This window comes from Macrotis lagotis, chromosome 1 (genome assembly GCF_037893015.1).
Source record: "Macrotis lagotis isolate mMagLag1 chromosome 1, bilby.v1.9.chrom.fasta, whole genome shotgun sequence".
NCBI lineage: Eukaryota > Metazoa > Chordata > Mammalia > Peramelemorphia > Peramelidae > Macrotis > Macrotis lagotis.
In genome coordinates this window covers 727,692,886-727,720,262 of record NC_133658.1, presented here as the reverse complement: position 1 = coordinate 727,720,262, position 27,377 = coordinate 727,692,886, and the positions used below count along the sequence as shown (strand labels likewise).

Here is a 27,377-nt window from a genome sequence, read left to right as displayed (position 1 = left end):
CAACATGACTTGTGAGACTAAATCTGACCCTCTTGTAATCTCCATTAATAGACAGAAATTGTGTTAGCTGTATTAGTGATGCAAACAGTTCATTTTCAGCCATGCAGAATGAGTGAGGATTTGCCTCTGTTGTTCTCAATTCTCCTTTCTGGGACCATTGTGAAATCATCTGAGAATTGAATTGAGAATGAAAGTAAAAAATCCAACAATATGTCCTCTCAGGCTTTTTCTTTTCTTCCTGCCACTTAAGCCTCAGAGATTCTTATAAATAAACATCAAATAATTTATGATTGCCCTTAACTATTATTATTTAAAAAATTAATAACCAATTAGAATAGATGGTAGCACATATGTATGTATATTTATGTGTGTCTGTGAATATATTTTCTGGTTCACTTTTCTCCAGTACAACTCCTATCTAGTTATTAACCACTTCAAGATTTAGAATATTTAAAGCCAATCCTGCCTAACTATTCATGATTTTTAATGTTTTCTTGCTGATCTCAGGGAACATTTTCTACTTTGCTACCCTGTTTTAAGGGGTTCTAGTCTAACTGAAAGTTATCTTCATGTTATTTATGAATGAATGAATGAATGAATAAAAATTTGTTAAAGGATCACTTGCTTACTATGTGAAAAACACTGTGCTTTTGAGGATACAATTTGAAAAAACAAGATAGTACCCAGCTAGTGATGTGAAGTATCTATACTTTTCAGTATCACAAACCCCTCATTTTATGAATCTTTTAAAAAATGAATGAGAGGATTAATGAAGGCAAAAGACATTTTTAATCACTACTATGTGCAAAACACAGAAAACTAAGATAGTTCTAACTTTCAAAGAATTCACACATGGGTCTTGGTTACAAGTCAGATTGAAAGATCCTATGGCCCTTGGGTTGTAGCAGTAAAGTAGATGGTAATGCTTCTCTTAATGTCATTGCCAGTTATAAAATCATGTCAATTTTTGATGTTGAATCATTTGACAATCACAAGAACATCAAAAGAAAAAAATGCTTTGGATAGAAGAGAAAGAGATGAATAAGGTATTTTTCCCCCAAGACCATTTTTTAGGATTATGATTCAGTTACAACCTATTCACTTAATGGGCAAAAAAATTATTTTAAGTGTTAACAACTCATTTGATTTTCACAACAACCCAATAAAATGAGGTGCTTACATATCCATTTTGCAATTGAGGAAATTGAGTCAGACAAAAGCTAAGTGATTTGCCCATAGACATAATACTGGTATGTCAGAGGCTAAAATGTTGAACCTAGGTCTTCTTGATTCCTGATCCAGTTCTCTGTGCATTATGATGTCACCTAGTTGCCTCCAAATTAGTGGTAGATAGGTAAGAAATATATCATTCAGAACCTGTACTTTTTATTGCTAGGTCTATCACTAATTCAGTAGGCAATAGTTCATCTCACAGTGTCATAACATGGTGGAGTCAGTTTGGAAGGCCAGAATTTTTCATTAGAATGAAGATTCTTTGAGTGTAGGAGTTGTTTTCTTTATTCTTTGTATTTCTTTGTATTTCTATCAACAGTCTTTGTGAGGTTGAATGGCATAAAGTAGCACTTAATTGATGTTGGACTTGGCCTTAGAATTACATCTGAACCTGCTTCAGACTATGTGTTGCTAAACAAATTGCTAACTTCTATCAGTGTTAGTTTCTTCATCTGTAAAATGGGCATCCACTTCACTGAGTTGTAAACATTGAATGAGAACACATATGAAGTGATTTTTGAATCTTAAAGGGCTATTTAATTCTGGGCATGATTATTATTTGAATTCTCTTTGATTGATTCTTAAAACCCTAGTGTTTGAAGGGATGACTTTGGAGGTCATTGTCTACATGTCCTGGAAGTGCATGGCAAAAGGGAATGGAGACTGGTGTTAAGAAGGAAAATAAAGATTCTGCATGGGTAGCCTCTTTCTGCTTTCTCCAACACAAACCTTGTTGTAACTTCTAATTATGTATTTCCTATTCTAGAGGGACTAGCATTTACTAGAGAAAAAACATTGAGTGACCCCTGTCTTGTTGAACCCCTTGGTTCTTCAGTCTGTATCAGATGTGCAAGGGGGATTGGGAGGCCACCAACAATCTTTGCAGAAACGCTTGGTGCACATCTGTGATGCCACTGCTATACAGTCCACATGAATTTGTAATATCTTAATTTTAGCCATCATAGATTTTTCTAGAACAAAGGGATTGAAGATATAAAACTCTAAGCATTATAAAAAGAAACTGAAGCCAGATGCTACTTTTTTTTTTAATTTCCAGCCTGGGCAAAACAGCTATCCTGCCCCCCCCCCATAAATCATATAAAATTTTTAAATCTCATTTAAATGTTAATTATTTTATCTAGTTCTCTGGGGAAAGGTTGGGGGGGTGTCAAAGTATTCTTTTTATTATCAAAGCTAGATGATAGATATTATGTTACTATATCAACATTATAGATCTCTAGATCTGTATATCCCTATATACTTATTTAAGGGCTAGGGTAGGAAAAAAGGATGAGAAAGAAGTCCCATAGGTAAAGGATAGAGAAAGGATGGTACAAAGTATTCCAGTATTGATTTTGGACATGCAATTGCTATTAGAGTGTTGAGATTATAAAGCATTCTTTTTGCAAATTTGACTATGAAAACAAAACAAAAAAAACCTCCATGGAGAGGGAAATAATTGTCTCTTTTCTTCCAGGCTCGACCAGTGGATTACCCAAAGGACTACCTTTCTCACCAAGTTCCCATATCATTTCACAAACACTGGAACATTGATCCAGTAAAGGTATATTTCACCTGGTTGGCGCCCAGTGGTAAAGATGCCACCAGTGGCAGGAAGCAGGCACATTTTAAAGAAGAGTTATAAGTGACTTGTGTTGCTGGGGAAGATGTTCATGGGAAGATGGAGGGTCTGGGCATTCTTGTGCTATGTTGTACTTATACTGCTTAGGTGTGCCATTTTGCATAGGAAACTTCTAGTCTTAGGGATGATACTGTATATTGTTCTGTTATTTCTTCGGGGGGGGTTGGGGTGGGAGAAAAAGGGAGGGATCTGAGGAAGGGGAAAAGTCTAACTTTGACTTACTTTGCTTTTTCCTTTGTGATGATGTGAGTGGCTCTTAGAATAATCCCTTTGGTTTGGAATCATGAGATTATTATATTACATCCTATTTAACAGATATTTTAAAGCCATGATGATCAACAATTCATCCTAGGGAAAATAGAGCATTACCTTGGACCCCTTGCTGTTCCCTTATACTGCAACACATTTTGCAACAAGGGGCGACTATTGGGTAAAATTATGTGCATAGAAGAATGAAGTGTTTTGGCACAGATGTTGGTGGGAAACTGTTCTGATTTTAACTTCTGGTTTTTAAATCTACTAATGATGAGAAATACTCTCTGGGAAAGGAGTAGGAATGATTTTGTTGATTATGAATGTTCATAAAATACTGGCTTATGGAAACCTCTATGGGTTGCGAAGACTCATGATTTGAGAATTCCTTCCCATGTAGCAGATTGTTCCTGTCCATCACACGGGACTTTTGTCTGTGTCCTCCCAAAAGTTTTCCATGAAGGCTTCATTCAGTGTCCTTCCTTGCTTACTCCAGATGTCACAAGAGTACCTCTGGGGAACTGTTCATCCTTTGTTTTTGCTAGATACTCTTTATTTTTTTCTTTTTCACTTGTAAAATTTTCATTCTGTACCTGTTAAAATTTTCCTGGGTACCTGGGTAGAAGGGGTTTTCTAATAGTCTGTTTAGACACTAGGAATTAGTTAATAGCCCACTGCTCACTGAAGTTCTGTCTTTATAGCCCATATAATCTCACTCATTGCTACCAAATAATAGTACCCATCTATATCTGAAAATAAGAATGGAGCCTTTACCTAAGTTGATCCATAATATAGGTCCCAGGAAGTGAATTAAATTTGAAAGTTCTAAACCTGCTATTCACAGTACTTTTTTTAGGTTTCACTGAATGTTGCTTTATAGCTCTGTCTTTCTCATTTAGAACACCATACCTTACACAGGTGGACAGTGAGACCATTGAGTAGTTTTCCTGTTCTCTTATGGAATGTATTTTGAACATGATGTTTTGAAGCCACTTTCATTTTTAAACCTTATCCAAATGAAACCTTAGTAATGTAACACATTCATGTAAAGAATATTATATATTTTAAATCATTTTGGTTTTTTCTATGTATAATTCAGTTTTGTAAAGCTATTTGTATAAAATCTGACTTAGTATTCTAAACTAATTTTTGTAAAGTAAAATATTTTTCTTTTCTTTTTGTAAAAAAATAAAAAAAAACAAACGGACATGTTGTTCTTTAACTTTTCTGTCTCTACTTTTGTAACCAAATGCAAGATTTTAAAGCCATATTGTTGAAATAATGTTTTTTAAAATTTTACATATTTTTTCTGTAGTTCAGCATTTTATTTATTTCCAAATGAATCCAAATTCCAAATCTTGGAGCACTAAGGTTGATTAATGACTAAAAGCTTTATGTTCATTTTTGTGACTGTAACTTTGAAGAAGGGGTTCTTCTTCTCCTGTATATACCAAAGGCCCCCTCAGGCAGTTTGATAAAACTTAGGAACTCCTTCTTAGAATTTTGTTTTTAAACCTCCTAAAATAAAATCTTTAAGATTATAAAGACAGTCAATTGTACTGAAATAAAAATTTCAAATTTTTTTTGAAACAAGTTTATGAACTCCAGGTAAAGAATTCCTGCTTTAAAACATTTGAAATATAAATATTCATTTGAGGTCAGTCAAAATAATGTGCCAGGAGATATCAATAGAGTACTGAAGTAATCTTGCTTTAGAGAAGTGTGATTTCTGCCAGGCTACTATTATCATCATTAATCATTGATATTAACAATAGAGGCTTAGTAGTTCATTTCTCATGGACCAGGTGGACCCTAGGGCCCTGCTGGTGAGAGCTAAATTACTTCCAACAATAATAGTAAAAATTATAGCTCAAATTTATGAAGCATTTTAAGGTAATAAATATCCCTAGGGAGGTAGGTAATGTAAGCATGTTTATTTCCATTTTACAGATGGGGAAGTTAAGAATGAGAAGAATGAAAATGATTTAAGTTATTGGATCACAGATTTAGAGTTGGAAGAAGCTTTAGAGGTCATCTAATTCAACTCCCTCTTTTTTAGAGGAGGATACAGACATAGAGAGATTAAGCAACTTGCCCAAGGTAACAAAGGAAATAAGTGGCAGAATGGGATTCAAATCATCAATGTTCTCATCACACTATGTGGTCTCTCAGAACCTGAATTTCACTTGACTCCAATTTCAGTTCTCTGACTATATTACACTTGCCCCTTTAAAGGACAGTGACACACAGATGATAGTTTACTTGACAGGATCTGAATTGATTTATGTGTATAGACAAAGAGGTACACATATACACATACTTAAGAATGTGTATGGGTGTATATGAAAATAAATATCCATAGGTGAGAAATAGATCCTACATGATACTTTCTTCCCTTTGTGTTCCTATTTGGGACTATGGGATTTAGAATAATTATGTTTACTGCCTTAGACTGTATAAGCTAAACATGAATAAAAAATATTTGATCACATTTCTGTTTTCTCAAATGTATTCATTAGTCTGACAGGAAAAAAACCGAATCAATGAAATGAAAGGAAAAGATGAAGAATTCAGGAGAGAGGCTTTTGCTTTTGTTTTTTTTTTTTAAACAGATTAAGAAGCCTTGTTGACATTGGAATATCATGTAAAGGGAGAATGGGATAATATACAGAGAGCTTAAAGCCCTGGATTTAAGTCCTGTTTCTGATCCACTGGTGGATCCTAAGCAAGTCCCTTTGTTACTCAGCATCCTCACAGCAGTGACATAACTGACTGCAGAGAAGTTGGGAGGCGGTATTTCCTCATGAGGCACTACTTAGTTAATTTCAATCATGATTCTGAATAAAAACAAATCCTAGGAATTTATTAAGCAACTACTATGCACAAAGAACTTTACTTTGAATCAGAGATACAAAGATGAAAATCAATGCAATTCCTTTTCTCAACAACTCATAATAAATCAAAACAGTATGTTTTATAAAAGGCTAATCAAAACAAACATACGTTAAATTCCTACTATATGCTACCATATAGGCACTATGCTAAGAGCTGGGGGTCATCCATCCATCAATGTATCTCCCAAATTCTATACCAGAGACTGGGAACCTCCAGACCATGGACCTGCATAAGACCTGTGAAATCATGTGGTCTGGTGGGGCCCAAGGCAATTGCAGGCGGGACTCAAAATCCACTAAGTCTAGGAGCTTTAGTAGGGGTGAATTAATTAAATGTTTAACCAAATATAGCAGGCTAATTTTCAAGCTTTGACCCTTGACAGAAAAAAGATTGCCCATCTCTGCTCTATACATGTTTTCATTTTAATCATATGTTAAAAAGAATTAAAACAACTGATCCAAGATCCAACCAACTCTTGAAATCTCACTCAATTTATCCTACTAAACTGATAATGAGCTGTTGATCCAGGGGTGTCCTATACTCATTTTATAATATTAGCACTTCATTTTCCAGAAGAGGGCCTCTCCAGATGTATACTTGCTCTGGCTTTGTAACAGAGATCTTAACATTTGGTCCCAAAAGGATTATTTTTCTCCAGGTGATGTTAAAACACAGAATGTGGGATAACCGAAAAGTCATTTAGACTCAGACTCACTTCAGATGATGCTAAACCAAAGGGAGTTGTCTAATGATGTAGAATTTTCACATTTTTGCATTTTACATCTTTTGGCTAAATCAAAAATGCACAGACAAAATAGAGTTCTTAGATTGGATAAAAGCACTGAAAGCTTTTACCTTCAGAAACAAAGGTGTCATGTTCAGTAAGCAGGGGGAATGTATTATCTCTGCACAGGTGGCACATTTACATAACTTTCACTTCTAGAGAACAAACATAGAAAGTCAATATCCTTGGTCTTGAATATATTATTGAAATGTCAGTTGGAGTCATTGCACATGCTAATCAATGTTGATTTGTATATATATATTTCTCATTTTACAGAACAGACACATTTTAATAAACCTTTGTTAAGTGAATTTGGGGAAAATGATTTCCTTTGTAATTCCTTTCCATTGTAAAATAAAAAATGTACTCAAGTTGAGAAATCAGATGGCAGGTATTTCTGCTGCTACTATGTGATATCTGTGTGTGTGTGTGTGTGTGTGTGTGTGTGTGTGTGTGTGTGTGTGTTACAGAGGAATATAAAAAATGGCCCAGGGTTCTAAAATTGAATTAGAAAGACCTGGATTCAAATTCAGTCTTAGTCACTAGCTGTATGTACCTGGACAATTCACTGAACCCTATTCATGCCTCAGTTTCTTTGTCTATATGATGATGTGTTGGACTCAGAAATCTCCAGAGTCTCTTCAAAATATGTGATTCTGTGAGAATTCTATGATACTTGTCCTGAAGTAGTATAATAAAAATATTATAAAAATTTGAACATTCATGTAAAAGATATCACAAAGTAATATGTGATTTGTTGTCAAATAGCTGGTACAGACAAATGTTGAGATTTGCGAGGGCTTGAGTGGAGAAATTTTTCAAATATACTGAATGTGAAACTTTGTACAAAAAGTTGGTTAAGGTAGCATATACAACTGGTTCTCCAAGGAAAAAAAAATTCAGGCACACATGACTTTTTTTTACTTTTTTTTAAGGAAAGATTTTATTTATTTTGAGTTTTACAATCCCCCCCATTCTTGCTTCCCTCCCCCACCCCATTTTTAAGTTTAATCTGCATTAATAATATTTTCTCCATTCTTTCCTAAGTCTAGGCAATCAGAAAAAGAATAAATCAAGCCATGATTTGACATATTGGCTCATTTCTGATGTGTAAATTCATTCTCACAACTGGTTCCAGCATACTTCTGCATCTAACTCATGGTAGAATGAATTGAGAGAGACAAAGGATGCCATTGAAATAATTTTAGACTTTGAGGCAAAATATCTAGGTTTAGGATCCAGTTCTTCCACTTAGCAGTGAAATGACAAGTGAGTGAGTCAAGATACTTCTTGGAGTTTCAGTTTCCTCGTGTAAAATAACCGATAATACATTTATTTTACTTTCCTTAAAATTATTGTTTACTGAAAAGTATTGCCTAATGTGAAAGATTTGAAATTGCGAGTTATCATAAGAGCAAAAGGCAGAAGGTGCAGAACTTTATCTCTAAGGTTACTTATCTAAGACTGCAGTGTCCTCAGTAATGTGACATTGATTTTTTCTAACATCAGGTTCACCTGTCTTTCTATTGGCAGGACCTGGAAGATCTAAGTTCTAGTGATGGCCCTATGAAAAGATCTTAGACTAACCAAAGCATGACCCAGTGAACTTGGAGTCAGAAGACTGAATCTCAGTTCAGACTATGCCACTTTCCTACCAGTCAGGGGACTTTATAGGCAAGTCACTTAAAATTTCTGATTCTCAGTTTCCTTTATACAGTAGGAATGATACTTGAATCTCATAAGAAAAGCATTTATAAACTATAATATCCCTTAGAAATGCAGTAGATGCTAAACAAATGTTTGATATTATTATTAGATCTGATTTTCCTCATCTCTAAAACTGGGAGGCAGCATGGTCACTGGTAGAGTCTCATGACTTCTGTTTGAATTCCTATTCTGCAACTTATTACCTGTGTGACCTTGAAGAAGTTAATTGCTACCTCTGAACCTCAATTTCCTCATCTGTATTGTGAAGGGCTCTACTAGATGGGTGTAAGCTCTAGATCTAAGACCATATAATGAGGGTTGGCTCCTCTTTCAGGGCCTTTTAAAAATCTAAAATAGTAAGACTTTTATATTGTAGGATTATTTTCTCTCTCACCTATCCATCCCCATTTTGAAATAAAAACATAACCCTTGTAACATATATATATATATATATTAAAGCAAAACAAATTCCTCATGTCTGGATATATGTGTCATTTATCATCTTGAATCCATTGCTCCTCTATCAGGATTTGAGTAATATGGTTCATCATTTGTCTCCTGGCACCACAATTGGTTACTGCATCTATCAAGCATCTTAAATTTTTCAAAGCTGTTTTTTTTTTCTTTATGATATTGCTCCTGAATAACTTGTTCTCCCGGTCTTCTTACTTCACTGGACAATATATAAGATGTATAAGTCTTCTGAGGTTTCTCTGAAAGCCTATTCTTTATAATTTCTTAAGGATTGAGAGTAATTTCATTGTATTCGTAGAATATAGCTTGTTCAGCCATCTCCAAATTAATGGAGACTCCCCAAGAAGATTCCATTAGACCTGGTCGATGGTATTTCAGTCTGACACTTCACCAGTAGTTACCACTCCATGTATAGTACTCTTCCATGTATAAGATGCACCTTAATTTTAGGGCCAAAATTTGAAAAAAAAATGTATTGTATAAAGTTATTGAATTCAAGTTTTATTCATCATGAAATTCAAGGACTTTCTGCTAATAGCTTTCAGACATCCTTTGGGCAAGTCTGGTGTGTGGATGCATGCTTTGTCCATTCCGTTTCATGAACCTGAAGCACCAACTGTGTCCTCCTTTGAAATCAGTCACTTCTTGTTCATCAGCAGTTCTTCTGGCCTCATGCTGAGCCATCTTTGTGGACACAGGAATTCCACTGACCCTTTTGCTCTTCAATCCATTTCTTTAATCTCCTCTCTAACTCAGGCCATTTGACTTACTTGTCTCTCATGGTCTTCTTCTGTCGTGGAGTTTCAGGAGGGTTTCTTTTTCCTGTAGCCAGTCTCAGATTGTTTTCTGAGTTGGAGGAGAACCGAACTGACATTCAGCAGCACAATTTCCATTCACTTTTGCAAACTGGATCACTTTGAATTTGAATTTAGCATTGTATGAAAATCTTTTCTGAGCCATTTCTGGGAAGAACATGGCAAAATGTAACCTAAATTGGTAACAAATGTGAAACAATGTGCACAAAGACAAGTGTGGGAAAAAAACATTAAATGCAAGTAAAAAAAATTTCAACCACTGTATAAAGACGCTCCCAGTTTTTAAATCCCAAGGTTTTCAAAGAAGGGTGCTCCTTATACATGGGGAAACAGTAATTTCCCTCTTTATTCATCCTATTCTTTTGATGTTCTCTACATCGAATTTACCTTTAAGGAGGTGAGACTCATTTTGATATCAGGATTTGAAAATTGAACAAAAACTAGGTCTATCTAAATTTTACCTTCTGGAGATCTCCATTTATGTTTGAAATTGGCTGTCAACTGTGGTGTGCCTACATGGCCAAGGGACAATGCTACAGGACTTTAGAAGGTTTCAGAGTTTTGCCATGCTTACAAGGACTTTTTCATTCTTATAAATATTGTGAAGTATTACTTTTCATTAGAATTTATCATATTTTTATTTGTTAAAAAACCTACATACAACTACCAAAAAATACAGAACATCAAGATTCCTTGATTTTTTTTCTTAAGGCTCTTTTATTTTGAAACACTTCTTTCTATTTGCTTGAACTGTGCTGTCATTTTAAAAATTGCTTTCCCTCCAAACAAGTCTTTAAAATGTATGACCTAAGAACTTCCCCTATCCATCAGGCAGATACTAATAACATTCCCAGCATTATCAGTTTCAAATAGATGTTTTTTATTAGGTTTTCCTAAGATAAATGGAGAAGAGCTAAGTTTCATTGCTCCTCAGAAGAAAAACATTATTATGAGAAGATGTAGACAGGATTACCTCTGGTAAATTTTATTTGTGATGAATCACAGCTATAAACAAGTGACCATAGAGAGCAGAGCTCCTACTGGATAGCTCATCTCTCCAGTCTATTCCCACTGATGTACATGCTGAACCCAATTTTATTTGTCATCTTTTACGATTATGAATTAAGGGTTTTTTGTGGTTATAATATATTCCAAGGGCCAAATGTGGGGAGCCTAGAAGTAACTTTTCCTGCTTACAATTTGTTCAAATTCAGAAATTGATACCCACAATGGAAATGGTTACCTTTTTTGGAAGGAAGGAGAGTATAAACTGTCCTTTATATTTTACTTTTGTATTTCTCAAAAATGTTCCATCTTGCTTAATAGCAAGATAAGTTCAAAATGGATATATGATTTAGACAAAGTGATACCATAAACCATTTAGGAGAACTAGGAACAGTTTATCTGTCAGATCTATGGAGAGGGGAGGAGTTTGTGACCAAACAAGAAATAGCAAATATTATAAAATGCAAATTGGATAATTTTGATTACATTAAACTAAAAAGGTTTTGCATAAATAAAGCCAGTACAACCAAGATTAGAAGGAATGCAAATTGCTGAGAAACAATTTTTTTACAGCTAGAGTTTATTATAAAGGACTTAGTTTAAAGCATATAAAGAACTGAATCAAATTTATAAAGAATACAAGTCATTCCCCAACTGATAAATGATCAAAGGCTATGTGAAGGTTTCCTGATGGAAAAATTAAAGCTAACTATAGTCATATGAAAATTCTTCTAAATTATTATTGTAAGAGAAATGCAAATTAAAATGCCTACACATTGGCTAATATGACAAAAAAGGAATATAATTAATGTTGGAGATGATGTAGGAAAACTGGAACACTAATGCACTGTTGGTAGAGTTGTGAACTGATCCATTCTGGAGAGCAGTTTGGAATTATGCCCAAAGGATTATAAAACTGTGCATCCCCTTTACTCCAGCAATACCACTACTGGGTCTATATATCCCAAGGAGAATGTAAAAACAGGAAAAGACCCACATGTGCAAAAATATTTATAGCAGCTCTTGTAGTGGAAAAGAGTTGGAAATTGAGGGCATGCCCAACGATTGAGAAATGGCTGAAAAAAAACGTGATATAGGAATATAATAGAATGCTATTTTTCTATAAGAAATCATGAGCAGGTGGATTTCAGAAAAGCCTGAACTTAAATGAAATGATGCTGAGTGAAGTGAGCAGAGCAAAAGGAACATTTTACACAATAATAGCAACATTGTATGATAATCAACTATGATAGTCTTAGCATTTCTTAGTAGTACAATAAACAAAGACAATTATAAAAGTTGTGTGATGGAAAACACCATCCATATACGGAGAAAGAACTAGAGTCTGAATGCAGACTAAAGTATAGCTTATCTTCACTTTTTAAAATTTGTTTTTCTTTCTCATGTTTCCCCCTTTTGTCTGATTCTTCTTTCATAATATGGAAATATGTTTAATATGATTGTATATGTATATCCTATATCAGATTATTTGCCTCAAGGGGAGGGGGGGAAGGAAGAGAAAGAGGGAGGAAATTGTGAAACACAAAATCATACAAAAATGAATGTTGAAAACTATATATGTTATTGGAAAAAATAAAATGAAACATTAAAAAAAAGTGACTGAGGCAGGGTTCAAACTATATTTTCTCAAGCCATTTTCTTTATTTATTTGAAATGCTAAGAAGCAAGTCAGGCAGCATAGTGGGTAAGAGTTCTGGTAGCTACAGGCTAGTCCCTAAACTTCTCAGCAAACCAAGCTTGAGACTAGTTCTAGCTGAGCTATCAGTCTCCTAACTGAGAGATCAGACATGGATAAACCAGACCACCTTCATGTAATGCATACACAAATGTACATTTAGTACAGGATACATAAGCACATGTGCCTTTGCATTTTTGTAAATATATATCCTCATGTATATGTACATGTGTAGCAATGCATGCGTGAATACACACAACTGTTTTACTGTGATGTATACACATCTATATATGTATACATGAATATTATAAATTCATAGATACAGTGAATGACCAAGCTAGGAACCTCTTTAACATCATAGGTCATCAATATCTTAGCAATTTATAGACTTAAAGAGTTGTTTAGAGCACTGATAGGTTAGGGGAGAACTTGAACATAGATCTCCATGACTTTAAGTATCATTTTCTATTCACTCTGCCATGCTGATTCCATGTCTCTTCCCCTCCCTTCTCCCTCCTTCTCTTTCCCTCTCTCTTTGTCTTCTGTCTTTCTGTCCGTGTCTCCTCCCTATTCCCTCCCTATCTCTTGTTTCTTCCCCTCTCTGTTCCCTTTCTCTCATCATATCACTAAAAATACATACATATTATATATGTGTATGTGTGTTAAGAGTTCCCAGATTGCCAGACATACTCATATGTCTAAAATAAGAAAACATATGCAAAAGTGATATAGCAATGATTTTTAAAGCTAGCTATGCCTTCTTAACCAAATATAATCAGTTTGTTTTAGGTCATAGAGAGAGTCCCACAACCTGATTTCTAGGCTTTCTGTTACATTAACTAGCACTTGATGTGAATTTTCTGAAGAGAGACAGAGAAAAAAAAAACACCATCTTCAAAGATCAAAGCATAAAAGGAACTTCGAAATTGCTGGTCCAACGAATTGAAATTACGACCTTGGGTAACTTTGGTCATATATACTGAGCTGATGCTTTTGACACCTACAAATGATCTATAGATAAAGATACAAAGGAATGAGAAACGCTGGAATTAATTCTTATTAAACTAGTGATTTTTTCAAAGTAACCAAAAGAGTGTTCACAAAATAGATTGTTCTATTTTTCACAAAAAAGCAATGGAACTGCAGAGCTATGTATATACCAACATACATTTTAAAACTTGCTCTCAGATTCTAGTTGTGGGTCTGGATACATCAATTAATTTAAAATGGACACAGTGAAGGGGTGTAGTGGATTTGGGTTGGACCTTCAGCTAAGAAGATATGAGTTCAAATCCTGACTCATACCTTTGAGCTATATAACCTGGGTAAGTCATTTAATCTCAATTTGCCTCAGTTTTTTCATCTATAAAAGGAAAATGATGATAGCACCTTTATCTCAGAGTTATTATAATCCACTAATAAAGCACTTTGCAAATCTCAGTATGCCATATAAATTCTTATTGTTGTTATTACTGTCATTAACATTATTATGAAAAAGTAGAATGAAATAGTAATTATCAAGGATATTAGCTCAGAAAGTACAACACTGAAAATGTCTACAATGTCCAATTAGGTCAAGTCAACATGTATTTATTAAGCATCTGGTAAGTGCCGGGTCCTGTGCTATGTTGTAGGAATACAAAGAAAACAAAACTAAAACAAAACTGATACATAAAAAACAGGAGATGTTATTTTACTAGGTTCAACTTGAGCATCTGGAAGTCGACTTTAGTGGGTGATAGAGAGGAGTGGAGGTAACTGCTATTTTATGCTTTGTGTACAACAATTTAACATTTTTTACTAAAACTTTTTTCTACCATGGCATAGTAGATTAAGAGCTGAACTTGGGGTCATGAAGATCTGGCTTTCTTCTGACATTTCCTTACTGTGTAGCCTAAGTAGCCTAACCTCTCAACCTCATTTTTCTCATTCTTGAAGTTTGGATAATAACATTACCTCAAAACATTACTGAGATGATCAAAATCAAATGAAAAAAATATGCAAGGTGTTTTGCAAAGCTTAGAGTATTATATAAAATTGTTATTTATCAAGCTAGCAATTATTATTTCTGAAATATTGTTATTTACCTAATTCATACAAAATTGTCGAGCTTTTAACTATTTATCCTAAAGCCAGGCTAGTAGAAGCAGGATTCTTTAGAATCCCAGATCTACTCTAAATATTTATAAGATTCTACTAAAATATCCCCCAGCAGAGCAACAGAATACTTGTTGGAACAGAGCATCAATACCATTGTCAGCTCCAGAGGGTGGTCTACATAGTTGGTAATAAAAGTCTGAAAACCTAAGAAGAAAGGAAATTGGGTAGATACTTGAAATGAAAGACAAAATGGAAATAGGATCAGAAGCAAATCTATTTTTTTCCACATTAAGTTTTTTGGTATTTTCAACCCATAGGATTAACAATATGACAGCCAGAGTAATATACTGAATTGACTAGTTTGGAGTCCAGCCAAGTGGACATGTTGAATGTCAAAGCTAAGAAAAATGCATGCTATGAATGAGATCACAGCCAAGCTCAAATTAAATTCCAATGAACAGATTTTGAGGTGGCTTCCAGATCTGAAACTGACTTTTAAAGTGGGATGAATTCTTTTCAAATCCCCTAGAGAATGGAAAACAGAACCACAGATGTAAAAGAATTCTCGTTACAGATCAATTCACTTATATCTGAATATAAAACTCAATAACAATATTTATACCTGCTGCATATCCCTCCATTGACTTTTGAATGATCAGAAGTTTTGATTCTTTGGTGGTTGTAGCATTCCATGATTTGTAGCTATGTAACATTACCAAAAGAGTCTTAGTATTAAAAATATGACATTTTATTTTAGGGTCACTGAAAGTACTAAGTATTTTCCCAATGCAATTCAGAATTCTGAGTTCCCCCTTATTTGATTCTGGTATTAATTCACTGTCCATGTGTCTGTCCAAGATACAAGTATTTCTGCAGCAGTTCCTTGTATGTAGTCTTTTTTCACTTCATTTTTTCTCATGTGGATAGGCTGACCAAACTCTTTAGCAATTTGGATATAATTTAGAAGAATGCAATATTTTTGGGCTTGATGAAATCAGCACCATGTTATATACAAGTAGGAATATCTAGTGGATCTAACTAATCTCTCTTCCATTTCTACTGTGCACTAGACAACCTCCATGTAGATACCTAAGATATATTACAAATGACAAATTGTATACATAGAACTGTATGCAAGATACTATTAAAGAGACATGTGACTGAAAAAAGATGCGAGTTATTCTTGCAGTGAAAGTGAAGTTTAACAGATGCACAGTCCACATGCTCCAATGATACACACATACTGTCAAGAGATTAACAGGAAGACCTCCCAACACATTAGGTGGATCCCCTTTGGAACATTTACTGTTGCATGTTGATAAGAATTTCACAGCATGAAGAAGTATGAATGGCTTGTGATCTTCATCACAGGGAGAATATAAAATATTGTTGAGATTGTGGATCCAAAGTAATAAATATTATTAATAATAGGAACACCTTCATATCTGTAGAGCTTTACAGCATTTGGTATTATGAGTTACTTATGAGAAAGATACCATGCAGCTCCTCTAGGAACTGTCCAAGGTGATTACAATTTCAGTTTTTCAGCTCTGAAGATATAATAGTAAGACTATCTATTTGATTATAAATACAAGCCAAGGCATAAAACGGGATGCAAACATACATACATGTATGCATATATTCATACATACACTCACATACATATATTCTTATCAAAGGTACTGGCCACTATTATAGATGAAATACAGCACAAAGTTCAAGTTGAAGAGGGATTCTCTATAGAAAATGAAGTCCTTTAAGATGATCCTTTTAGAGAATGGAATTGTTTTGTTGGTGACATTAAGCCCTCAAACACTGCAGAAAATCCTGAATGGAATTCTATAACCATTTAAAAGAGTTTGACCTAAATCATCTACAGAGGAGAAACCAAGTGGATGAAAAATGTGTATTGTTCAGACTATGACATGTAATTAGATGGACAACTTATAGAACTTATCTATCAGTACATAGTGTTTGAACAGACACTAAAAATAAACTTAATAAGTTGGACCCAGAATTAGGAGGATGGAATTAATTGCCTTTGAGTGGTTGCAAAGTTTTTTTTAATAATTTTGAATTTGTCCTCAAAACAAATGTCCAATATTATACTCATATTGAATGGCTCTGAGGTATGGAACTCTTCAGTTTCTGAAGAATTAAAAACAAGTGTCACTCAGAAGGTAGAGGGAAGGTACCTGATAGGTGTGAATAGTTGTAACATATCACACATAAGGAAGAATGAAGACAAACTGAAACAAAGAATGTTATTAGAGAAAAGAACATCCAAAAAGGATATGATTTAGTCACATGGCAAAAATGAGAGATCACCAAAGGATTGTCTATGTACTGGACTGGTAGCCATGAATTATCTAGAGAAATTAAGGAAGCTCCTTGCTCATTGAGTGGGCCTGTTGAACTCAAGGAAGGACATAAGCAAGTCTCACTGAATGGGAAGGCATAGATGATTTGTGATCTGGAATGTTTGAAGGAATATAGGTACACATGAAATCAGAGATCCATTTGAGTATACTGTACACCAAATAATTTTCTGGGTACTATGAAAAGACATACCAAACCAAGAAGACAAGTCTAACCTTTCCAAGGGGACTAAAACTACAGAACAAATAGAACTTTCCAAAAATGTGGTTCTATCTGTCTGACATATTCTGTGAGGATCTTAAAAAAATCAAAACTGCAGTAACAAATCATAGTATGGAAATCATAGGGATCAAGGCTTGCAGAAAAAGTGGATAACATTTTATTTAAAAAAATTAAATTCAAAATACTGTAATGGAACTTTTGTATTAAAGTAATTTGTATTAAAGTATATTACTAATAACTTGTATTAAAGTAATAACTAAAATATAGTCCAATTATGCTTGCAATATCAGTCAGTATTCAAAAGGACAACTTCCATGTAAGACTCAATTCTGGACATGTACCAAGATCCAAGGAGAACTACCCCAGATGCTGGTTACTTTACCAGCTGTGGGTCGGTCATACATTAACTAAAAAGACAGGATCTCCAATTGGAGCTCCTAACATACATTCATTCCATTTGTCTGGAAGTAATATTCCCAGAGCAGAACTATGTTTGGCTGGATGTAGGCAGATTCTGTGTGAGAAGTAAACAAAATAATAGGGCAATGAAGCAGCAGAGGTATTGGGAATTAACATGAGGTAACTTGAAGCATGGAAGATAAATAGGACCCTGGAAGAACATACTGAAACGCAATTCTAAATGATACACACAGCCATGGATTTCTGAGGGAACAACAGCAGCAATAAACTAGGCTGTCTTGTAGTAACCCAAAGAAAAATGATTCTTTTTTGAGGCAAGACAGTGGGAAGCTTTCAGATGAATCCTTATTTGTGGAAACTATTTCTTTCATTTTTTCCTTAAGTGTTCCACTGTCCCAAAAATAAATACAGAATTGATAGTTTGATTTTTGAATCACCCCTCCTTTAAAAACTTTACATAATTCTTCCAGTTCTTAGTGAATCCCTTTTTCTACCCTATAAACATTTTTCCATTTTATTCATATATATATATATGTGTTGTATGTACCTCCTTGTGCTCCCCGTTTCTCCTTTAGCACTCTACATTCTAGCCAAATTGGCCTACTGTTCTCTAAACTTCACTTGCTACCTTCCTCCTCCGAGTATTAGTCTAAGCTATCCACCATCCTTACAATATTTCCCTTCCTTATTCTGCCTTCTAGAATACTTTTTTTTTCAAGTTCTTGGGCACCACAGTTCACTCACGAAGTCTTTCCTGCTCATATCCAGTTGTTGTTGCTCTCTTTTTTCTCAAATATGTTTGTATTTATGGATTTAATGAGGGCAACATTTATATCTTATCTGATGAACCTTTAGTCCCTTTGTCCTTATAAGTTATGAAAGTGAGCATGGGCAAACTTGATGACTGAGAAGTCAAAAAGATATGAAGGACTGGAGAAGATATAATGTGAATCGTAAGTTAGATGATTAAAAATGGTATTTTCAGGATAGAGGAGTAATGATGGTTGAGTCTCATTGTATGCTTGGCATACTCCTATGTCCACTTTACTGCTCCATTAGTAATGGACAGAGTGAAGATTGACCAGAGTTAGTACAGAGTATACTGAGGAGCAGTTAGAAGGAAAGCTTAGAAGTTAATACCAGTAGCAGAACTGTGAGCAGAAAAGTAGCCACATCACTAGATACCTCAACTCGCTAGACTGACCACACAGGAATTGCTGAATGGAAAAAAAGAGATAAAGGACACCTGGGCTTGCGTAAAAAAGGACTAGTGGTGTTTGCTAACTCCAGCCCTGAAGGTGTTTGTGACTTTTTGGGGGAGCAGCTGAATTCAAGCATCTTATTTATGTCCAAGAACTAACTGAATTTGAATCCTGCCTATAGACTAAGAGTTGCTTGCATCTTGAAAAAGTCTTGTGTTCATAGATCATGAAGTAGTTTTAATTAATTTTGATTTGATTCCTTTTAATTTTATGGTAATGAGTATGCTGTATTCAATCAAGTTATATTTCTGGGGTCAATCCCATTATGCCATACATAAGTGTTTAGAATCCAAGGAAATGTAGAATAAAGGCAAATAGAAAGGTTGGCTTATCCTAGTGAGTAGGGCTGAGCTAAGACTTTAACTGGATAAAGGCATATCCACCTGAATCTCTGGAATAAGATGGTGAATACTTCTACTCACAGAGGACTAGGGGACAGAAAGTAATAGATGTAATAGAAAGTAATCAAAAGATGAAAATCATAGATAACATTGCATATCTCCTAGGACTGTTCTGGAGCCAGCCCATACTGGTACAGGAAAACAATACTTAAAATTTTCAGTGTGAGCATTTATAGAAACACTACAAATTAGGGTGAAATTTACTCTTTTGTTGATTATTCAGACTTAAGTGCTGGAGCAAATGCTAATGATGAAGATTAAACTTAAAAGTGTATCTTGTGTACTTTTTTTTTTTAGGTTTTTGCAAGGCAATGGGGTTAAGTGGCTTGCCCAAGGCCACACAGCCAGGTAATTATTAAGTGCCTGAGGCCAGATTTGAACTCAAGTACTCCTGACTCCAGGGCCAATGCTCTACCCACTGTGCCACCTAGTCCCCCTACAACTTTTTTTTAAAGAGATAGTTTCCAAGAATTGGAAATCAAGTAAATGCCCTTCAATTGGGGAATGGCTTAGCAAACTGTGGTATATGTATGTCATGGAACACTATTGTTCTATTAGAAACCAGGAGGGATGGGAATTTAGGGAAGCCTGGAGGGATTTGCATGAACTGATGCTGAGCAAGATGAGCAGAACCAGAAAAACACTGGACACCCTAACAGCAACATGGAGGGTGATGATCAACCTTGATGGACTTGCCCATTCCATCAGTGCAATAATCAGGGACAATTTTGGGCTGTCTGCAATGGAGAATACCATCTGTATCCAGATAAAGAATCGTGGAGTTTGAACAAAGTTCAAGGACTATTCCCTTTAATTTAGGGGAAAAAAACAGATATCTTATTGTCTAATCTTGTTATCTCTTATATTTTTTGTTTCTTCCTTAAGGATATGATTTCTCTCTCATCACACTCAGTTTGGATCAATGTACAACATGGAAACAAAGTAAAGACTGACAAATTGCTTTCTGTGGGGGTGGGGGCAGGGAAGTAAGATGGGGGAGATTGTAAAACTCAAAATAAATAAAATCTTTAATATAAAAAAAGAGATGGTTGCCTAACATTTACCGGAACATCATAGCACATCCTCCAAATATAACTTCTGATTTTAGATACAGCATACAGCTTTCTAAATGAATACAGACAGTATTAACTACTTAATGCCCGTGGTTGTACAGGATCAGCATAGAGTTAAAACAATATTCCTTAAAGATGAAATTATCTGGGTATAGGTTTCATTTCTGTGATAGAACTAAAAAGTTCTATAAAGGAATTATATCTAAGCTAGTCAAATGCCAAAATCAATTAATTCTTTTATTTATTATATTTAAGGGAAAATTATATGACTCAAATAACTACAGGGCAGCTAGTTGGCACAGTAGAGTGCCAGGTCTGGAAATCTTCCTAAGTGCAAATCTTGCCTTAGACACTCACTAGTTATATGACCTTGGGCAAGTCGCTTAGTCCTATTTGCCTCAGTTTCCTTATCTGTACAATTAAATATATTTGGAAATGGCAGAAACTACTCCAGTATCATTGCCAAGCAAAACTCCAAATGGAGTCACTGAAACAAATGACCAACAACTACAAAGCAGAGGAAATTGAGAGTGGTTGATGATATCAACAAGGGAAGGGGAAAATAGCATCCTTCCAGTCTCCTGTACTGGGCCTGACTGACCCTCCAAAGCAGAACAGGGAAAGGGTAAAGAGGATACAACCAAAGAAATCATAAGGGAATATTGGTAGAAGTTGTCTACAGGGTCCTTCCTTTCCTCAAGCTTTAGGATTCTGGGGTGAAAAGGGTCATTCTATCCCATTCTTCTCCAACTCCAACCTCCTTTATTCTCACAGGATGTTGGCTAGTATGTCCCCCAGGGACATTGTTAATACTATTTACAAGTCTACCAGAGGTCCCAACAGCTGCTTTTTCAGTCAGGTTTTCAAGGTCTGTTTTATTTCCTGGAGTTGTGCACCAAACTCAGGGGACTGCATATAGAATTCAAGTCTCATAAAAAAATTTCCATCTCATCTTACATAACTCAGTACCAACCGTTTTTTCAAACTACTTTACTAAGGAAAACAATTTTAAGTATACTATTATCTCTATTACTATTAATAGTATTTTACTACGTCATAAATAAAGTTTGACCTTAATCAGGGTCTTATAATTAGTCTTTAATTATTTCTTTATATTTCTTCTGGATCTTTTATATCAAATTTTATCATTGAGTTCTAATTTTTGTTGCAAACACTTGAAAGTCTTCTGATTCATTAAGGATTATACTCAACTTTGTTGGATATGTTATTCTTGGATGCAAACTCAGTTCCTTTGATCTTTGAAATATGATGTTCCAAGACTTATGCTCCAAAATAAAATTGAGTAGGAAAAGGTTAAAAGAAAAAAATTATCCTATGAAAATAGGGCATTAAAATTAATAATATAGAGGAAGCAGTTGGGAATGGAGGATTGATAATATGGGAACGTTACTCTCATCTGAACTGAAGAAGCAACAACTATAATCCAAAGAGGTTTAGAAGTGTTCTGAACTTCTAGAGAAGTGAGAAAACTGGTGTATAGATAAGGTAGGGATTTTTATAAAGATTTACAGTTTGAGATTAAAATTAAGAGGATTGGGTAAATAGATAGGATAATAATAGATAAGGAAAGGACTTTAGGGTTTTTTTGGGGGGGGGCGTTGCAAGGCAATGAGATTGTTACTTGCTCAAGGTCACATAGGTAATTATTATTTTTTTTTGCAAGGCAAAATGAGGTTAAGTAGCTTGCCCAAGGTCACACAGCTAGGTAATTATTAAGTGTCTGAGACTGGATTTGAACCCAGGTACTCCTGACTCCAGGGCCAGTGCTTTATCCACTGTGCTACCTAGCCGCCCCTAGATAGGTAATCATTGTAAGTTATTAATTAGTTATTGATTGAGTTTAGATTTGAACTCAGATCCTCCTGACTGATGATCAGTTGATCATCCTGGTTGATGCTCTATCCACTGTTCTTCCTAGCTGCCCCAGGGAGGGACTGAGAACGAAAATAGTGAAAACAGATTATAAGGCACAGACTTTTCACTATTTACCAAGATAAGGTCAAAAATGGGTGTGTGACCTAGCCATAAAGACAGATTTTACAAGAAAATTAAAACAGAACAAATTACTTATCAGACTTATGGATAGGTGAACAATTTATGAATAAACAAGAGAGAGAACAAAGTTAGATGTGAAATGGATAATTTCAATTATATGAAACTAAATATGTTTTTGTATAAATAAAATAAATGTAGCCAAGATCAGAAGGAAATAAAAAATTGGGAAAATTGTTATAAACAGCTTAATCAGATAAAAATCTCATATCTAAAATAGATAAAGAACTTTGTCAAATTTCTAATAATATAAGACATTCTCCAGCAAAAGGATGCAACTAGGCATTTTCAATGAAATTCTAAATTATTATTAGTAGAGAAATGCAAATTAAAATAGCCTTTTGATATAATTTAACACCTACCAGATTGACTAAATGATAAATGGATAAAGTGAAAATGTTGGAGAGGATGTGTAAAATTTGGGACATTAATTCTTTGGTGGAATTGTGAAATGACCTAATCATTTTGAAGAGTGATCTGGAATTATATTCAAAGAGTTATTCAACTACCTATACCCTTTGATCCAGCAATACCACTCCTTAGTTTATTTGTGAAGATAATTAAGAAAAAAGGAAAAGAACCTAGATATTTTAAAATGTTAATAGCAGCTCTCTTTGTGGTGACAAAAGAACTAGAAACTGCAGGACTGTCCATCAATTATTGAATGGTTGAACAATTTTTTTTCATGGTTTTGATGGAACTAATGTACTATAAGAAAATGAGTTCAATGATTTTTAGAAAAACAAAATGATGAAGAGTGAAATAAGCAGAAATGTAACAGCAATATTGTTTTAAGAACAGCTTTGAGCGAATAAGCTATTTTAAATATTATAAATACTCAAATGAACTATAAAGGACATATGAAGAAAGATGCTATTTCCATTGAGGTCTAATAGTAGACATTTTAAAGGTGGGGAAGAGGAAAAATTGAAATTTTATGGTAATTTTGTTGTATATTTGAAAAGAATAGCAAGTTGTGCATAACAGATTTGCAGTTTCATATGCAATCATCTTTATTATTATGCTGTTATAGAAATAGTTGTTTTATTCCATAAATTAAAAATAAAACTAAAAAATAATTTCCACCACTCATAGTCTTCTTAAAGATCTCTTTTATGACAAGTTAATATTTAGAGTCAAACTATAGACCATGTGCCCTTATAATAAAAGGGAAGACATACTCTGTACCTAAAATAAAAAAAGGCTTCTAATTCTAAATTTATTTTTTCTAAATAAATTTTAGAATTTATATGAATAATGATGAGGGAATTTTGTGCTTACTTGTTCCTTATTTTAGAATCTTTCTACTACCAAAGGCATAATTCAGATTTCCCCTAAATCACTTGAGACATCCAGTATCTTTTCCATACTCAGGGCTATTATAAGATGTAATTTGCACTTATGGAATTGAACCTTGGGGTCTGTTTTGGGACATCAGTGTGTAATTGTGACTGACACATAATAGGTGCTTAATAAATATTGATTAAGAATGTGGCTTATTGGGAGAAGAAGAATAACAGATATTTTTTTCTACATGCTGAAAAAATGAATATAAATTCAAGACAATTACCTTATGAACTTCAAATAATTAATAGCTTAGGTGCTGGGTTTTTATTTACAATGCCGGCTTCTTTATGCTAGTCCGTCCTCTTACTCACCAGTCCAACGCGTGATGAGTCTTCGGGGTACCTCCGGCCCCCACTCTTTGATGGGGGAAGAACCAGACAGAGCGCCTGAGGTGGGTAATGAGTCTTTATTCTTCTGTGATCACATTCCCGCTTCCCCCCCACCTCTCAGCAGACCCTTTTATCCCCTCTGTCCTCCCTCCCATGAACTCTTACTCAATGAGGGGCCGAGTTCTGTAACATTCCCTTATAAGGTGATTATGTTTCCCCCTCTAAGCGACCGCCAAGCCTCTTCCCCCCGCCCCCAACATCTCCCCCTTTCTGTTTTACAAGGTTATCACTTGGTGTGACCTTAAGCGGTGCTGAGGTTAGCCTTAAGCGGTGTCATTTCTACTGGCCTCTGATAGCCGGGGGCGAGGAACCCTGTCTTAGGTCATCTCCTTCAACCCAGGACCTTGCCCGTCCTAGGCGCCCGACACCCTCAGGGCCTGTCTTAGGTGGCTGGGTCAGGAGAAGTTGCCCGTCTTGGGGTTTACCTCGTTTTACCCCTAGGTGTCACATGTCATGCATGGCGGCTAGCCAGGCTTGGGGATCCGCCGGGGGCAAGGAACCCTGTCTTAGGTCATCTCCTTCAACCCAGGACCTTGCCCGTCTTAGGTGGCTGGGTCAGGAGAAGTTGCCCGTCTTGGGGTTTACCTTGTCTTACCCCTAGGTGTCACATGTCATGCATGGCGGCTAGCCAGACTTGGGGATCCTCCCCCGTCTCCATGGCCATGAAGGCTTTCTGAGTAAGAAGCATATAGCCCCTCTGTCGCCTAGCTAGGCGGCAGAAACAGACAACAAGTAGGGTAATTCCCAGAATCAGCGTCCTTGTTCACCCTCAAGGGGGTATCCTCCCGCCATCTGGCAATCCCTCCATGGTATGGGATCCTCGATGTCTTCCCCTGTGGCCACACATGAGGGGCCCCACCGAGGCAGAAGGGAGCCCCATCGATGTATTGGTCACTAGCAGGCGAGGGTAGATCGGGGAGTTCCGTGCTACCGGAAGGGGAGAGGGAATAACTCGGAGTATTCCCCATGTCGGATTTCCTTCAGATGGAGCACCTCCAAGGATCCCTACGATGATCAGAAGGCCTGAAAAAGAAAGAAATTCCTCTCACCCCGTAGGGTTGGGCATTAATCAAGGTCTCTTATCTTGTAAACAGGGAGCCATCTTTCTGGCTCTTCTATCTTATCCTCGGGATGAAATGACAGGTGGCCCTGTCTTCTGTTCTTTACCGTTACAGGGCCATGCCAACCTCCCTCTTCATCTCTCCACATGACTTTAGAGCCTGGTAGGGCCTTGGTGGGAGAGGGCAGGAGCGTTGGTTCTTTCTTAGCATGTCCTTTTGGGGAGAAAAATCTCTGGGAGGCTGTAGTGCCGTCATCCCTGACTTGTAGGAAATTCATGGTAAATAGTACCTGAGACAGGTCTGAATGGGTCAGTGACCTGCCAACTCCCCCTTTCTGTTTAAAAAGCGTAGTTTTGAGTGTGCGATTTGCTCTTTCTACCAAAGCTTGGCCAGTGGGATTGTAAGGGATCCCGGTGGAATGGGAAATGGAAAATTCTTTGCAAAAGGAAGCAAAGGCTCTCGAGATGTAGGCAGGCCCATTATCGGTTTTGATAGCCGAGGGGACGCCTAAGACAGCCATCTGGGCATATAGATGTGAGAGAACGTGTTTAACCGCTTCTCCTGGCTGTAGAGAGGCGAAGGTGAAGGAGGTTGGCCATTCCCTGCTGTAGGACGGTGAACTGATAACGTTTACTGGGGGCTTGGAAATTGATCGCGGGGAGGGAAAAGGCAAATTTTTCTTTGTCCTCCGGGTGGAGGGGAATGCTATAGAAGCAGTCTTTAACATCAATCACTATAATAGTCCACCCTTGCGGGACTGCAGTGGGCATAGGGAGACCAGGTTGGAGGGTCCCCATGGGTACCATGTTGGCATTTACTGCCCGAAGATCAATCAACATTCTCCAACTCCCCCCTTTCTTTTTTATGACAAAGACGGGGGAGTTATACGGGCTAAGGGACGGTTCCACTTTGTTCTCGTGCAGGAGGGTCATTACTATGTCTGTGAGGGCGATGAGCTTTTCTTTTGTCAGGGGCCACTGCTCAACCCAAATAGGTTTCTTATTAATCCATGTTATTCTGGGGGAAAAGCTCATCTCTAGAGTGGCCCCAATTAATTTCCCCGCAGGCTATCAGGGGTGGCAAGTGTCAGGTTAAGCTGGCTCAAGATATCTCTACCCCATAATGCATAAGGGAGGTCGGGTAGGCACAGTGGGGTGAAGAGTCCAGATTCTTCCAAAGCTGACCACCGTAGGGCGTGTGCTGCTTTCATGGCAGATCTATTGCCCCCCACCCCCGTCACTGCTTGAGGGCTCTGTAGGAGTGGCCACTCGCGCCTCCACTGTCCCCTATTTATGACAGAGCAATCGGCTCCAGTGTCAATTATCCCTTCGAGCTTCTGATTTTCCACCGTGACGGTTAACAGTGGTCGCCCAGAGCTGACCGGGTGGACCCAGTTCACATGAGCGGGAGGGGTCCGCAAGGGCAGCGCCTTTCCTACCTCTTGGCCCTGTTTTACCAAGGTGGGAAAGGGGTGGGGGTTTGTGACCCTTACGGATGTGGGACTTCCGGGACCAAAAATGACCTGGGTATGGGTGACTAAGTCCACACATCTCTCAGCCCCTGTGATGAGCGCTGGGAAAATATTTAGCTCAATGGGAATCATCGAGGTTTCCCAAGGCCCGATCTCTCTCTGCTGTGTCCCTTCTCTATAGTCAACCCTTACGGGGATAGTCACAGTAATGGGGCTGCTGTCTTCGAGCACGGGGGGGGGGGGGGGGGGGGGGGCCCGCGGCCGGGCCCCTCCCTTTCCCTTTTCCCGACTTCCCTTTGGATCGGCAGAACCTGGCTATGTGACCTGGCTTTCCACAGGAATAACAGGTCGGAACTGAAGTGGAGGGGGGCCGCTGCCTGCACTGTGCTTTGAGGTGCCCTGGCTTTCCGCACCCAAAACAGGTGGGTCTCACCTGCATACCGTGAAGGGCGGTCAGGAGGCTATCCTCCCGGTTCTCCATGGCAGTCACTAAGGCTTGAATTGAATCCTCGCTGGGCATGTCCAGCAATTTGTCAACAATTTCTTCTAATGAAGCGTCGGGGGGAAGGCTGCTAATGGCTGCGATCCCTTTGGGGCGAAGACCCTCTTTAATCAATTGTCTCATAAGTAGATCAGATCCTGGGGTGTCTCCCATTATACGAGTCACTGTCTCTTT

At 36.7% G+C, this 27,377-nt stretch overlaps 1 protein-coding gene across 4 annotated transcripts in view; it reads left to right on the top strand.

The window, feature by feature from the left end:
• The window catches only part of B3GLCT (beta 3-glucosyltransferase), a 107,079-nt gene extending 101,461 nt beyond the window's left edge, over positions 1–5,618 (top strand). For 3 of the 4 annotated variants that reach the window (XM_074216099.1, XM_074216098.1, XM_074216096.1), the window contains one exon: positions 2,711–3,028. In XM_074216099.1, the coding sequence (XP_074072200.1) occupies positions 2,711–2,878 (168 nt within the window). In that variant the 3' untranslated portion in view covers positions 2,879–3,028. Of the gene's footprint in view, positions 1–2,710; positions 3,029–5,077 lie in introns of those variants that run through there. The other variant, XM_074216097.1, reaches the window with a different exon arrangement.
• Positions 5,619–27,377: the final 21,759 nt, after the last annotated feature.